This window comes from Phyllosticta citriasiana (assembly GCF_038021145.1).
Source record: "Phyllosticta citriasiana strain CBS 120426 chromosome Unknown IWZ02scaffold_1, whole genome shotgun sequence".
NCBI lineage: Eukaryota > Fungi > Ascomycota > Dothideomycetes > Botryosphaeriales > Phyllostictaceae > Phyllosticta > Phyllosticta citriasiana.
The window spans coordinates 2,921,284-2,936,378 of NW_027117278.1; the positions used below are offsets into that span (position 1 = coordinate 2,921,284).

The following is a 15,095-nucleotide window of genomic DNA, read 5'->3' on the forward strand; positions in this document are numbered from 1 at the left end:
GAGAGAGGGAAGGCGATGCATGGGCGTTTATTTCATTGCTTGCTTTTACGTTTTTGATTACTAGAGGAGGGCGGTTGGTTCTGGTGGTGTTATGGTGTTGTGGTATTGTGTTTTCCGCGCTGGATGGACGAGAATTCTACGGTACTGCTGCTGCAGGTCTGATGCGGTGAGGTAGCTGGGTGGCTGCTCTGGACACTGATGAATGCATGCACTCACCATACCATATAACTGGCGTTGGCGCTGCTGCGCTGTGCTGGCTGCGCTAGATTACTCCTTGTCGGTACACAGGAGTGGACTGGCTGGTAGGTTGGTAATTGTTTCTCTTCAAGTCTTCTTCTCCTCTTGTCTCCTGTTCTTCTCTTCTGTTGTCTTCTTCGGTTCTTTCTCTTCTGGTCCTCTTGTTGCGCGTGCATGCACTAGCCCTGACGAATTTCTTTTGTATATCACGTTGTCTTTTCCATTCTATCTATCTTATGCATCTTATCCCCCAATATAGATACGTCTATACATGCATACATCACCAGCCATCATTCGTCTCCCCGCTACGCACTTTGCAAAGCGTCTAGGTGTCGGCGTGTTTACCTGTGGCGGGTGGCTGGCTGGCTGGCTGGCCAGTCGGCGTTCGTCACATGCTCACGCTTGAAGAGCGTTCATATGCCATTGGAAGAGTTCACTGCTGCTTGTGGATGGACTTGAGTGGGGTTGGCGTTCGTTTTTGGATTTTTCTGTTGTGCTGATGTTCTGCATTCTTTTATTCTGCACGAAGGTTACTGTGTGAGCTGTCTGTCTGTCTCTATCACCGTTTACTTCCCCTTCTCCATCTCTGTCTCCGTCTCTTCTGTCCTGCTCTTTGAAGACTACATAGGCAGGTATCGTGAGCGTTGAGATAGGTCGAATCGAGCCCACGCGAAGTGCATCAAGACACCATACCATCACCCACGTCTCACCCCCACCGGCGCCTGCCACTTCGGCACCGCAACCACGTTCCACACCTTCGCGCGCGTCACAATCGGCCACCCAGGCACCTTGCCATTCTCATCCTCCTGAAAAAACGACAGGTGCCACGCATAGCGAACAAACCGACCACCACCAGCATGTCCATGGCGCTCAAGAGGACCCACCACCCGCGCATCTAGCTCCAACGGCGCGACAGGCCGCGGCAGGTACGTCTGAACAACGAAGCGGACGCCATCGAAGACCAGACCGGCAGCGAAAGCGTCAGTCGTCAGGATGACGCGCGCCTCCGCGCGCTCGGCGTCTTGCAGGAACTTGTCGCGCTCCGTCTGCGAGTAGGTGCCTAGCAGAACGACGAGGCCGAGCCCGGGCATGCGGCGCAGTTGGTTGTATAGCGTTTCGACTTCGGTCGTCGAGTTGGCGAAGATGATGAATCTGTCCGCGGCCCCGTTGTACGTGTTGAGGATGTGCCGGATGATTTGGAAGTGGTGGATTTTGCGCGGGGCGCGCGTGACCGCGGGTGCTTGGTGATGAGGGATCGGTTGTCGTCCTTCAGGAAGTTGATGACCCTCTTCTGCAACCTCTCGGTGTGGAAGGTGCATGTGAGTGCGAAGATGGTCTTCGCGTCAAAAATGCATGGGATTCTCGTCAGCAAAGCGTTCGACATCGTCAAAATGGCATGGATATAATACCTCTGGCCCGAAGGGCATCCATTCCGGACCTCGAAGGGTCCGCCGGAAGCCTCTGTGCCTCTTCGACAATAAGGAGTCCTGCCTGGGTCATGGGGCAGCGGCCAACAATGTCGACGAGTCGGCCGAGCGTAGCGACCAATACGTCACAGCCCTTCCTGAGCTGCCCGATCTGCGGCCCCACTGGGTGACCGCCGATTGCCAGGGTGGTGCGGACTGGTCCCGAATGCGCCAATGCCTTCAGAACATCGAAGGTCTGGAGGGCGTTGTCGCGGGTTGGGGCGAGGATGACAACGGCTGGACCTTGAAAAGCAGGACGCGGTGCAATTGCTCCAGATCCCTGCTCCACCTGCTTGTGGTACTGAGAGAACGCGAAGGTGATGGCCGACAAACAGACTCCGATTTTCTTATCCAAGGGGGACTCCGAGGCGACGAGGACGTTGAACTTCTTCTTCCTCTCCAGAATTCCTTTCTATCTGTCAGCTTTCGAGTATTGACGCTTGAAGTCATGAGGGTCGCTCACCGGAGCAGCTCTGCTTGGACTGCAGCAGGCCGTGTGATGCCCAAGCGCTCCAGATTCTGAAGCAGGAACAGAGGAAGACTGTACGGTCGCCAATGGCACGGTGGCTCGGAGAAAACTCGCGAGAGCTGCTCTGAAGCCTTGGAGTCACTCGGCGTGGGCATGGCTGTGGTGTTAGGGGGAGCTGGCAAGTCCTGTCGAGAAGCCATTGGAGAGGAATGCGGAGAGAGTTGAAGCTAACGGTTAGAAAGAGAAGATAGACAGATGATTTAGGTGGCAGCCTTGGTAGAGGCAAAAGGTGGTTGTTGAAGGCAGAGGTGCAGCGGTGTTAAAGAGTTGGTGGTGAGCGGCGACTGATTACCACAATGAGCGAGTCGCGAGCCGGGTGACCGCCGAGGGAGCATCCCATTGACATCCACGCTGACGACGTACCAGGAGAAATTACGCGCAGAAGCTTCTGCTTTTTACACTCACTCTATCTCTACTTGTGAGTGTTGAGTATCTTGACGAACAAATCGCGCCTTGAATGGAAACTTGACGTAGCATCGCACACCAACACCGTCCACTCTCCCTCGCAGTATTATATATACATCATCCACCAAGATTATCTCAAGGAACTTATTCATGGAACTTGCATAGTTCGGTTGGGCGAAGGCACTGCACAAAGCCCTTGTTTCATGTCTTCAAGGCTGCTTTGTCCAAATTTCAACAGTCACTTGTTTTTCAATCTACTTGTGTCCTCCGGAGAAAACCGCGTACCGGAAAAAAGCTAGCATATCTTACCCTGCAATTTTTGATCAGAATACTACCACAAGCAAAACTCTGGCAATTGCCAAATTGGTCGTCATTGCGCATCAAGAGATTTGATGCTGGCGTTTTCATTGTTTTGTTTTCCGTTTTGTGTAGCTGGCTCTGCTTGTACACATGCGATTGAGACTGTTTCTCCTGTTGCTCCTCATCTCTTCCGACACCATGAGAGTTGGTAAGGCGAGCCTGCGAGCCTGCGAAGAATTTGGTCATTGCGGAGTCATACAACCGTCTGCAAGCGTGTCGGCACACAAAGCAATCGAGGGTCGGGAAAACACGGTACTGAAGAATAGACGCGGCCGGAAGTGATATTTTACACACAGGATATTGCGTCGGCGAGGGACTAGAGGTCAAGAAACCCGTGGATGTCCAAGGAGGCCGCAGCCGGACACGATGGTGGGTGACGAGGACGAGACAGAATGGATTGCCGCTTCAGGTCAAGAAGTGCTGGCGCCAGGGTTGGCTCGGAATGATGGTCGCGCCTGATTCGGAGAGGTTGAGAATCGCAACGCGGTTCATCTTCTGTTGGCCAGAACGGACGAGATGGTTGGCTAGGTCCTCGAACAGGTGGTAATCTTCCTTCCTGTAGAAGGAGATGCTGTGGCCAGGGGTTCCAGAACGAGCGGCGCGCGCGTTGCGACTGAGGAATCGAACGAAAGGGGAGTCAAGCTGACCTCTCATGGCCTTCTGAGGAAGATGCGCGTGGATAACAAGGCCAATGTTGGAAATCTTCATGCCGTTCGCTGACTGGTCGGTGGCGATGATGACCTTGATATCTCCACTCTCGCAGTGATGAAGGGCTTCCCTACGCTCCATGTTGGTGTAGTTGCCCCGAAGCACGACGAGGCCCTCAGCGTCCCGGAGCTTGGAAAGCAGCCGCTCGACTTGGCGACGGTTGTTGGCGAAGACCATGATCTTGCCCATTCTGCGTCCAACTGTAATGGCCTCCTTGATTATTACAATATCAAGGGCTCCACCGGATGCTGGCTGGAACTTCATGCCGGCTCGGTGCATACGAATGTTGGCCTTGGTCGACAGTGCGACTGTGGAAACCAACAAAGACTCGTCATCATCGACAAAGTCCACTACTTCGTCCTCAAGCCTCTCAAAGTAGGCCTTACAAAGACAGGCAAAGATGGTGTTTTCGTCAACGTCTGTATTATGTTAGAAATCCTGTCAACCCAGAAGATCAAAGGGCCTTGCAGACTTACCTTTCCTCCAAAGTTCCTCCAAGTCTTCGCGGAAAAAATTGCCGAGAAGAGTGTCGGCGCGGTCCATGACGAAGAGCTCAGTCTCGATGGACTGGCAGTATCTTGATGCGACTTCGATTAGTCGTCCTGGAGTCGCAACCAAGACATCACAGCCCATCCGGAGCTGCTTGAGCTGAGGCTCCAGGGGGGAACCGCCCACGACCATCGCCACCTTTAATTGTCCGCCTTGCACCAAATCCTGTACGACACTGTGGGCCTTGAGAGCGCGCTCCCGAGACGGAAACAAAATGATCGCCGCAGGAGTGCGCCCACGCGACCCAGAGCACTGCCTTCCCCTCTGCACCCTGACTTGGGCGAAGACGACAGCCGACAAGCACGCCCCAACAGTTCTGCCCGACTTGTTGCTCGAGGCGACCAACGCATTGAATCTCCTCTTGGTGAGGATCCGTTCGACCTGTTGCCTGGAAGCCGCAGAAAAATTGTTGAAGGCGCTCACCTCAGCAACTCTCCTTGAGCAGCAGTCGGCTTCTTAAATCTCAAGCGATTTAGGTTGGCAAGCACGTATTCGGGGAGGTTGAAGCCGTTCCAACCAGCCAATTCCTCAGGGCGAGCTCCACAGAACGCCTGAGAGTCGGTGGCAGCATCAGGCGTGTCAGTGACCAAAGATTGCTCGTCATAGGATCTCTGGTCTTCTTCGATTACGGATGCACTCGAGGTGTTCTGGGAGATTCATCAGCGCACGCAGCGTACGTTGTTTGCTTTCACCACTTACATTGGCCCAACCGGGCCAGAGCTCATGCTCAGACCTGATGGCCGGCGAGCGAGAGCGACGGTGAGATGGCGGAATGCGCGAAGAAGCCATCTTGGACGATTTGCAACGCGGAAGGAGGGATTGGAAACGGAAAGTTGTGGTTGATGATGAAGGAGGTGTGAGCGGATGCGTGATCCTTAGGTTGTGGGTTGAAGAATGACGGTTGAAGTAGAGGGTGGAGGGCAGAAGGCGTTGGCGTAGGCGAATTTTGAAGGCTGGCGCAGTGTGTGCGGACGGCGTAGATAGACGGCGCAGACAGAGCCGTCGACTGTAAAATGGTAGAGCCGCAGCAGATGGAAATAAACACGTCAAGTGTTAACTCGCATCTCTCACGCCTCATCCAGCTCGAGGACCACCACCGTGGCGTGGATTCAAAAAGACTCCTATGTACAAAGAGGTCATACAAGCTGTAAGTAAGCGAACTAGTAAGAGTCTCATTGGCAATAATTCAGTGCTATGTATTTCAGCAATCAGCGCAACGCAATTCAGTACAATCACAGTCTTACAATAATATCATTGCGCCGATTTGAGGGCCATGATCAGTTGAGTCGTTGTCCATCCAAAAGTGAGCATGCAGTAGGAGACTGAGAGCTTTATTAAATTTTGTGTGTTATGGTCTTAATGCTATCCAAGCTACCTAACCTGACCGTCTTTTCCCTTTGAGCTTTCCCAACGCGGTGTATACAGATCAACTCGGCGTGCCTCTCCAGAGCTTTTGGTTGTTATGGAGCAGCCACTCGATTGGAGGACGTTAGGCGACGAACTGTGTATTGGGAGGGGCCAAAGCTATCGAGTAATGTCAATTTCTTTGACGCTGGAAAGCCATAGAATATCGAAAACGACTCATATTCGTACAAGTTGATGGGCATGAAGAAGCGCAGAAGTAAAGGCCACGACTTTCGGCAGCTCGGGACTTCCGCAGACGAATCGAGCGCAGTTCAAATCGGCATTGCGAAGCCATAGAATGTGCTTTGCTCGCTCAAGCACCACCATTGCTGCGGCTGTTGCTGCTGCTTGGGGCTGGAACAGGATGCACTGGGGTAATCGACTCGCCCTGCCGGAGACGGTCGAGGAGCGCAGACCTTGTCTCCTCCTGCTGACCCGAGCGCACCAGATGGTGTGCCAGCTTGATGAAGAGGTGCTGGTCCCGCTGCGAGTAGAACGCGACACTGGTTCCAGCGAACTCCGACTGCGCAATTCGGTGGTTGCGCTTGATCAGCCGCACCAGCAGCGAAGAGTATTTCATATTGCTTGCCGGTGGGGGAAGATGGGCGTGGATCACGCACTCGACTCTGGGAATTGTGATGCCTTTGGCGGCGGAGTCGGTCGTGATGATTTGTTTTCCGTTCTTGCATGCGCGGCAAGCCTCCTCATACTCTGATTGCGCTCTTGGGCTGCCTGGGAGGACGACGAGCCCTTGGATACCACGGAGGAGGAATTCCAGGTTGTCGACTTGCGCAGAGTTGTTGGCAAAGACGATTACTTTGCCGGAAATGTCGTTGATCACCCCAAATATCTTCCTGCTCGTCTCAAAGTCTATGATGGGACGTGGCTTGCCATGGAAGGTCATGTTGATCCGCCCCATTGGAGTCAAGGGGAGAGGGAATGCACGCGTTGAGACCAGCAAAGACTCCTCCGCTGGCAAGAAGTTAAGAACGTCGTCCTCTAAGTCATCGGGGTATCGATCGCAGACGAATGTGAAGAGAGTGTTGTCGCCGAAGACGTCTAATCTTCGTCAGTGAATCCTCCAGACATATTTGAACCCGAACATATCGTGGTCCCAAAGGCTCTTGATTTGCCGCGTGAACAAATCGCCCAGGAGAGTGTGGACCCCATCCATAATGAAAAGGTCGGTGTCCATGATCGGATGACCGCCTTCGAAGACAATTTCTACAAGACGTCCCGGGGTCCCAACCAGGATGTCACATCCCGCTTGGAGCTGTTCACACTGCGCGCCCCAGCTGGTACCACCAATAGCCATCGCGGTACTGATTGCTCCCTTGAGCGCCAAGGCCTTCAAAATGTCGTAAATTCGAGCGGCCTTCTCCTGGCTCGGGCAAAGGATGATGACCGTGGGCACTGGACGGCAGGTCTCGATCCTACCTGCACGATTGTGCCTTTTATGGGCAAAGGAGAGCGCTGACATGCAGACTCCAATGCTCCGGTCAATCGAGGGCTCCGATACGCCTAAGAAATTCGATCTTCCAGTGTCGACAGCCCTTGTTCTGTTAGCTCCAGGCTCGCCCAACAAATGAAATGACGATAGTTACCGCAGCGATTCTTTCTGGGCATTAGAAGGGTTTCCGATCTCGAGGCGATTGATGTTGTCAAGTAGAAATCGGGGGAACCTGAAGGCTGCCTAGTCCGGAGACACATGACCAGCTTGAGGCTGCTCGCGAGTGACCTGAGCCGCTTCAGCTACACTGTGGGAGGTGTATGCGTGGGCAGCCCGTGGTCTTCCAGTGTTATAATCTTGGCAACGACGAATCTTCCATTGAATCTGACTCGCTAACTAGTGCTAATATATACTCCTAATCCTAGTCACGCTAGCTAGATTAGGTTAGGTAAGTAATACCTAACTAATTACCTATTATGCATTTAGATATTCCTAAAGCTAATATAGCTAGATATTAGATTATCTACTACTAATACCCGGCCTATAGCATAATACTCCCCCTAATAGTAATAACTATCTTAATTATTAGTTTTAGGACTATTATTAGGATCTAGGAGGTGCTTAAAGAGTTTAGGTAATATAAATATATTATATTACCCTACTAACTAGTCTTCTTCTATAACGCCGTTAGTATTAACCTAAGACCTTAACTCTATAATACCTAGTACCTTAGCGTAGGTCTAGCCGCCGTAGTCGCGTTAGTAATATAGATAATTAATATATAGGATGTTTTTAGCGTTATAGAGTTATTTATAGAGGTAAAATAGGTAGTTACTAGTAAGATAGCTAACGTAGGGTTATAGTAGTTATACTACTCTTTTAGATAAGTAGTATATTAGATATACCGCGTCTATAAAGCTTATAATTATAAACTAATAGCTAATATAGTATAGTTAACTTAGTATAATAAGATAGAATAACCCTTAAAGATTATAAGTAGTTATAGAGGTTATTAGTCCTTACCTATAGAGGTAATAGAACGACCTAAACGTGAACTAGTATACGTTAGTAACTTAGTTCTTCGTCTAGTTATTTCCTTAGAAATAGACTTTAATGGGTCCGGTCTAGTTCTAGATAAGCTATTATCTAAAGGTAAAGCCTTATTACTTATTAGTAAGGTCCTAGTCCCTTATTACTTATAACTTAAGCGCGAAGAAGATAGTAATAGTAATGTTATTAATAGTATAGCTTACTATAGCGTAGAGTAAAGGAGAGTAGGGGGGAAATAATTAAATAAAGGTATAATAAGTGCTTCTAGTAGTACTAGTTCTTAGTAAATAACTTAAAATAAAGGAGGGGTTTAAACGAATAAGGATAGTTAGATAAGTAAATAAATAAGAGTTATAAGAGCTAATAAGTAGATATCTATAAGGTAGACTAATATTACCTAATCTTAATAGGCGATTTTAGTTTAGTAAGGACGTTAGCTAACTAGTCCTTAGAACGAACGTAGACTAGTTTAATTTATTTAGTTAATACCTACTTACGATAATAATAGTTACGTAGGGTAATATACTTTAATTATTAGTAATTATTATAGTTATTAGCTAAGGTGATTACTACTTAGTTATTAACGTATATAGTAGTCTATATAGACCCCTTAACTTAGTCCTAGAGGTAGAGCTCTTTAAGTAGAGATTTAACCTACCGTAGTTACCTATAGGTTTTAGTAAGAGCTAGGTATTTAGCCTTAGTAGACGAATAGATAACCTCCTTCTATAAGTAAGACTTCTAGTAGATAGGTCTATTTCTAAGCTAGATTAGCATGCCTAATATAGACCTACTTATATATAGGTCCTTAGCGAAGTCGGCGTCTAAGTAAGCCTCTAGTATAACTAGTCCCTTACCTAATCGGGTATATTATATACCTTTTTTAGGGTTAAGTGCTATATATCTTAAAACGTACTTAGCTACGGCTAAGTACTCCTCTACTAGTCTAGCTAGAAACCGCGCTAGGTAGTTAACGGCGTAAGTAATATCTAGCCTTATTTAATTAGCTAGATACTATAAACCGCCGATAATAGAGTTATACTTATATAGTACGGTAGCTAAAACCTCCCTATCTTAATTAACTAGCTTAAGGCATTATTTAAGTAGTCATTTCGTGGGTTTATAGTTATCTAGGCCGTAGCGTTTAAGGAGTTAATACGCGTATAGCCCTTAGTCTAGTTAGAGGTAATCGCTATCCTTAGTAATTCTAATACCTAGGAACTAGTCTAATTAGATAGTTTTAATCTTATATACTAAGTAGAGGGAGTATATAAGATTATTAATCTTTACCTTACTTAGTCCTATAACTTAGAAGTTATTAATGTAGATAAGGATGAACACGTCCTTCTACTTATTTATATATAGGTAGACGTCTAAGATTATTAGCTAGAAACTAAGGTTAGTAAGTATTAGCTTTACATGTTTATACTAAAGTATAGCTACCTACTTAAGACTATATAATCCCTTATATAGTTTTAGTATTTTTCCTTCTTATTAAAACCCTTTAGGCATCTTAATATATAAATAAACGTCGAGATTTAAGTTAAGGAAGACTATTAGTACGTCTCCTTAGTAGTAGAACTAGCTATTATTTAATGCTAATATAAGTAGGATTCGTCCTATCTCTTAGTAAGGTATTAGTATGAACGTCTCTTTATAGTTAATACTAAAGCGTTAGGTAAAGCCCTTAGTAGTATATTAGACGCGTTACTTATCTAGGGTACTATTAGCGTAATACTTAGTTTTAAATATATATTTACTATATAATAGCTTACGGCCTAGTAGGAGCTTATTAGCGTTAATAATCTTTACTACCCTAGTATTAAGTAGATTATTAAACTCCTTATAGGTAGTAGTATACTACTCCTTTACTTTAGGAGAGGTTATTACCTTAGCCTAGGTAGTTAGATCTAGTAACTTAAGAGAATTATTATTATTATTAGGTTTAGTAGCCTTACTAGTATAGAGGCGTTTATAGTCGCGCTTAGTAACGCGCTAGCTAGTTCTTATAGTTATATTATTAGTGCTCTCTAGGTCTAGAGAGTAGGCTTATTTAGTACCTAAGAGTTAGGGTATAGTATCCTATCCCGTTATAGTAAAGTTAGTATGTAATAGGGTCTAGTTTCCCCCTTAGTAGTAACCTTATAGCTACTACTCCTCCTAATTATTAAGAGTAGTAGTTTACTACTTATTATAATTAGTAGGAGTTAATAATAGCGGTAGAGTTATTTACTCTCTCTACTTATTATAAGGTAAGGATCGCGTTATTAGTAGCGTAGTCTCTTATAGTTTTATTTAAGTAGCTATTAGTTAGTTCATTTAAGGCGTTTATTACTTAATTATTTAGTCTAATACCTACTCTAGAGGAGGATTTAGTACGCCTAAACCGCTATCTTAGTTAGCTAGCTAAGTATTCTAGCCGGTTTAACTAGCTAGTTTAGCTACTCTAGTAGTATACTCCCCCTTACTCCTAAGTTAGGAGTAGCCTTAGCTAGAGTAGCTAAAGGACTTAGAGTTATTAGTAGCCTAGTATAAGGCTATAGATTACCGGTCTATTAAGGATAGGGCTAATCTAAACATAGTATCTTCGTTAAATAAGATGTAAGGTGTATAAGATACCTTCTAAGTAAGGCCCGTCGTCGTCTAGTTTAGATAGAGTACGGTATAGTTCCTAGTTATATTATCTTAATACCCTAGGAACTAACCTATCTCTATATAGGGTTAAAACTTCCTAGGCTTTAGGTCTATTATTTTATAGGCTCTATAGCTAAATTATAGGAGGTCCTTAAATAAGACCTATAGTTAGTAAGGCTATTTAAGCCCGTCTATAAGGTCTATAAGAGGTATCTTCTTAGTCTAGAGATTATATAGTTAATTAGTAAGGAAATAGGCGTAAGAGATAGCCTATTCCTAGTAGTAGACTAGTATCCTAGCGTTAATAAGTAGAGCTCTAGCCTTACTAATAATAGTCTTATTAGCTAATTTAGCTATACCGTTCTACTTAGGTATTCTAGGTACTAAGACGTCTATCCTAATACTATAGTAATTATAGTAGTCCTTTAACCTTAGGAACTCTAATCTACTATCCCTAAATATAATCCTTACGCGCTTACTATATTAGTTATATATAAGGTTAATCTAGGAGTAGATCTTAGGCGTAAAGAGGTCTTTAGTTACTACTATAATGATCTAGTAGTATTAGGTACGGGTATTAGTAAGGATAAGGAGGTAGGCGTTTAGAGTATAGAGTACTAGGTTAACTAGTCTAACTAAGTTAATATATACTTTATTAAGTAGTTTATTTAGGGTTAGTTATAGCTTACGCGAGATATATCGTTACGCTTTACTTAATCTATAAGTTTCGTATACTATTAGCTTACTAAAGTCGACTCCCTCTAGGCTAATAGAGTTATTTACTATTTTCTTTAGGATCCTATCTCTAATATAGCCTAGCTATTAGTACTAGTAATTAGCGCTTATTATCTACTTAACTCGTAAGTATACTAGTATAGTAAGAAGATAAGGGTAAGATAGTTTAAGGTTACTATAGAGTAGTCTAATAAAGTAGATGTTACTTTATTTAATAAGATATATAAGTACCTAGCTAGTTCTAGTATAGACGAGAGTATTATCTTTATAAGTAAGGTAAGTAATTCGTTCTATTTAGCTAGTAGAGAGGATATTATAAGAGGATTTAGGAGAGTATAGGGTGTTTATTAGCTTAAGAGATAGTCGTCTAATCTTTATAATCGCGGTCCTATAATACCTAATAGACGCCGCGCTAATAGCTTAATTAAACTCTAGTAGTTTATTTATTCTCTTAAGCGTTATAAATAGCTTCCTATCCCTAATAAAGTAGTATAAGGAGCCTAAGTCCTAAAGGAGTAACTATTTATCTATTTATCTAACCTAAGTAGACTTATAGATAGCTACTAAGCTAATATATAGCTCCTAATCTTTACTCTTACTCTCTCTACTACTCTTATTACGTTTAGTAATAGCCTTACTCTTAGTATATACCTTCTTACCTCTTTTAGAATCCTTCTTATCTTCTCTCTTATTATTATATCTTTTAGTACCCTAGCTATTAGGGGCCTTTTTAGGGTGTTATTTATAATACTCCTTATTAGTATAAGTCTTTCTTTTACATTTATTATATAGGTCTTAGGGCTTACTACCTATAGATTTACTAGTAAGCTTACCTATAGCTAATACGGTAATAGTAGTCTCTTAACCTAGATTACGTCGGCTAGCTACCTCTTAAAGAGTACTTATTATAGTATTAATATCTATATATCCCTCTTCCTTAATAGCCTTAGTATTATGCTAGGACGCGACCTAATTAGCGCTACTTATACCTCTTATAAATAGTACTACTGCTAATCCTAGGGGCACTTAATACTACTTAAGATGGGACTTATTAGCATATATAAGGTAAGCTACGTTCTTAATTAATTTAAGATTCCGGCTAAAGGAGCTAATATACTCGTTAATATTAGATATAAGCTTAGTATAGAGTAGCTTATCTATAGCTTTAACATATAGGAGTAAAGATAACGGTTTAAATAACCTTACTATATAGTTATATATCTCTTTAGCTATTACGTCTTTAGTTATCTCTAGTTTAATAGTATTATTAAGACGGATTATAATTAACTTAGCTATAATCTTATCCTTTAAGATCTACTCCTTAATCTCTTAGGCTCTAGTTTTAATCTCGGCTACTTTAGAGTTAATATTAAGTAGTAGAGGGCGCGGCTAAGGCCTAATACTATCTATATTATAGAAGATATATCCTAATATCTTATCTTTAGCTAACCTAGCCTATAGGCTAGTCCTCTATAATAAGAATAATACGTCCTTCTTTAGGATAGTTATCTTAGGGTATTCTTTATCTAAAGATATAGTATTATAGTAAAATAATCGTTTAATAGGGTTATGAATAAGTTAGAAGAAATAAGAATAAGTAAGTCTTAAGAGTGAACTTAAGTTAGGTAAGTAGTAGTTATAAATTACCTAGGCTTATAACCTATTATAATCTTAGTAATAATGAATCTTCTATTAAATCTAACTCACTAACTAGTACTAATATACACTCCTAATCCTGGTCACGCTAGCTAGATTAGGTCAGGTGAGTAACACCTAACCAATCACCTGTCGTGCATTCGGATGTTCCTGAAGCCGATGCGGCCAGATATCGGATCGTCCACTACCGATACCCGGCCTGTGGCACAACATCCAGTACTGACGGTGTCCCTTGCAGTGGCCTCCTCCTGCGTAGGCGAGGGACGCTGAGTAATGTCATTGCTTTGTTCCATCGCCTGACTGGGCGACACAGCGATCTCCTGCGGAATTTGTTAGCGCGGACAGAGAGCAGTTGTTTCTTTCAGTATTCACGTTGAATCCCTCAGAGCACAGCTCAACAACTGCCTCTGTCGAAGGCGAGGAGGGCCAAGCACCGGGCATCGGGAATCCGGAGGTGGCCATTGCAAACAGGTGCGACGAAGAGGGGAGCGAAGTCGTGGTTGGGAGGTAAACGGAGATCGATCGGGCAGCGGTGTTGAGAAGCGAGCAAGCAGATGGTTGTTGGTGGCGAGTGGAGGTTGTAGGGTGGGGGTCGAGACTGGAGGAGGGTGGAGGATGTGGGAGTCGGTTGGCGGTCGTAGGGCGAGGAACGGATTTCGAAGGCGAAGTGTGCGCGGTGGATGGCGCAGCCCAAAAGGGAAATTGAATGTGAAAGCTTAGCTTAGGGCGCTCCAGGACGCCAAAAATTCACAACCACTCCTGCGCCGTAACCCAGCTCGAGGACCACCGTGGTTCGGCCCGCTCTACCTACATCACCAACTGCACCTTCTGGATGACAGGTACCGCGTGGGAAGACAAGAGCATACTTCTCGATCGAATCCGCAGTCTACGCCTTTCCCGTTCGTCATGCTGCTCAGTGCCTCCAGTGGTCTGCCGTCGCTCGCCGAAACACTGCTTTGCCCACTCCGACTCTGGTTGGTCTTGCTGTGGTTGTCGCGAGCTGAGGTAATACATGCGTTGGGAGCATTCATACGGCTGCCGTCACTTTGCCCTGCACTAGCCAATCAATCAACGATGTTGCTCGAAGTATTTGAGTCGTCGCGTAGTTGCTTACTTCTCTTCTTTGTAAGATGCTTCACGCCGCCTTTCCCCGGACAAGACGCTGACAGGCTTTAGATTCAGAACAGCGGCCAAGACGTGATATTTGTTGCGAATCTCGGCCAGCTCAGGAATCCACACGGTGTCGCCCGAGAACCAAATGGCATTCGGCTTGCCGATGGTACAGCCGAACGACTCTTGGTGCAGCTGGAAGCCGGTCGACTCGCCGCCGGGCAGGTGCTGGCAGGGCGTGGCCGTTGTAGTGAAGCGCTTGCCGCCGACCTCGTAGTCTGTGATGGTTTCGCATGAACGCATGCCGCAAACGGCAGGGCGCGGGGCCAGGTTTTTGGCGCTGTCCATGGCGGTCAGGACTTTGCGGCCGTCGAGGAGGCGGTCGGCCAAAGTCGTCGAGGTTGCCGACATGGTCTCCGTGGCTCAGCAGGACGGCGTCGATGGGAGGGGGTTTGCCAAAGCCGAGCCCGGGATCCTCGTCGACTTTGAGGGTGATGAATCCGAGGTCAAAGGAGCAGAGCCTGTCAGCGAGAAGAATGGGTCGGTAAGGAAGTTGACGCTGTCAGTCTCCAGGATGGCAGTAGCCGTTCCGATGTGGGTGATGTTGAGGCGGCTCTTGCTTGGTGTAGACATTTTGGAGGACTGGTTTTGCTGTCTTGCTGATGATTGAAGCCACTGGGCGAACAGGGCCCATATTTATAGGCATTTCCTTGGGGTTTTAGTCGACATGTTGGTTTGCGATCAATCTGCTTTCAAAAGTCTGATACGGCGGCTGACAAGACCTGGCTGCCGCTGGTGAGGT

The 15,095-nt window shown here is 45.5% G+C and overlaps 4 protein-coding genes across 4 annotated transcripts; all 4 read right to left on the bottom strand.

Annotated features, from left to right (window-relative positions):
* Positions 1-714: 714 nt before the first annotated feature.
* On the bottom strand, positions 715-2,327 carry IWZ02DRAFT_505379 (P-loop containing nucleoside triphosphate hydrolase protein; the record flags this gene model as incomplete). Its single annotated transcript, XM_066770378.1, has 4 exons — positions 715-1,573; positions 1,647-2,111; positions 2,167-2,222; positions 2,266-2,327. The coding sequence occupies 4 exons, from the start codon at positions 2,325-2,327 to the stop codon at positions 933-935; spliced, it is 1,224 nt and encodes a 407-aa protein (XP_066627560.1). The 3' UTR covers positions 715-932.
* A 1,075-nt stretch (positions 2,328-3,402) lies between these two features.
* Positions 3,403-5,057, bottom strand: IWZ02DRAFT_478779 (P-loop containing nucleoside triphosphate hydrolase protein; the record flags this gene model as incomplete). The annotated part of the gene is made up of 4 exons (XM_066769077.1): positions 4,954-5,057; positions 4,678-4,901; positions 4,182-4,642; positions 3,403-4,124 (listed from the first exon to the last, which is right to left on the bottom strand). The coding sequence occupies exons 1-4, from the start codon at positions 5,041-5,043 to the stop codon at positions 3,403-3,405; spliced, it is 1,497 nt and encodes a 498-aa protein (XP_066627561.1). The 5' UTR covers positions 5,044-5,057.
* Positions 5,058-5,578: 521 nt separating this feature from the next.
* IWZ02DRAFT_31885 (P-loop containing nucleoside triphosphate hydrolase protein) lies at positions 5,579-7,468 on the bottom strand. The gene is made up of 3 exons (XM_066764175.1): positions 7,263-7,468; positions 6,764-7,211; positions 5,579-6,715 (listed from the first exon to the last, which is right to left on the bottom strand). The coding sequence occupies exons 2-3, from the start codon at positions 7,136-7,138 to the stop codon at positions 5,972-5,974; spliced, it is 1,119 nt and encodes a 372-aa protein (XP_066627562.1). The 5' UTR covers positions 7,139-7,211; positions 7,263-7,468; the 3' UTR covers positions 5,579-5,971.
* Positions 7,469-14,242: 6,774 nt separating this feature from the next.
* IWZ02DRAFT_31888 (uncharacterized protein) lies at positions 14,243-14,857 on the bottom strand. Its single transcript, XM_066764176.1, has one exon. It carries the CDS (start codon positions 14,702-14,704, stop codon positions 14,294-14,296), a length of 411 nt encoding a protein of 136 aa, XP_066627563.1. The 5' UTR covers positions 14,705-14,857; the 3' UTR covers positions 14,243-14,293.
* Between the last annotated feature and the right edge of the window lie 238 nt (positions 14,858-15,095).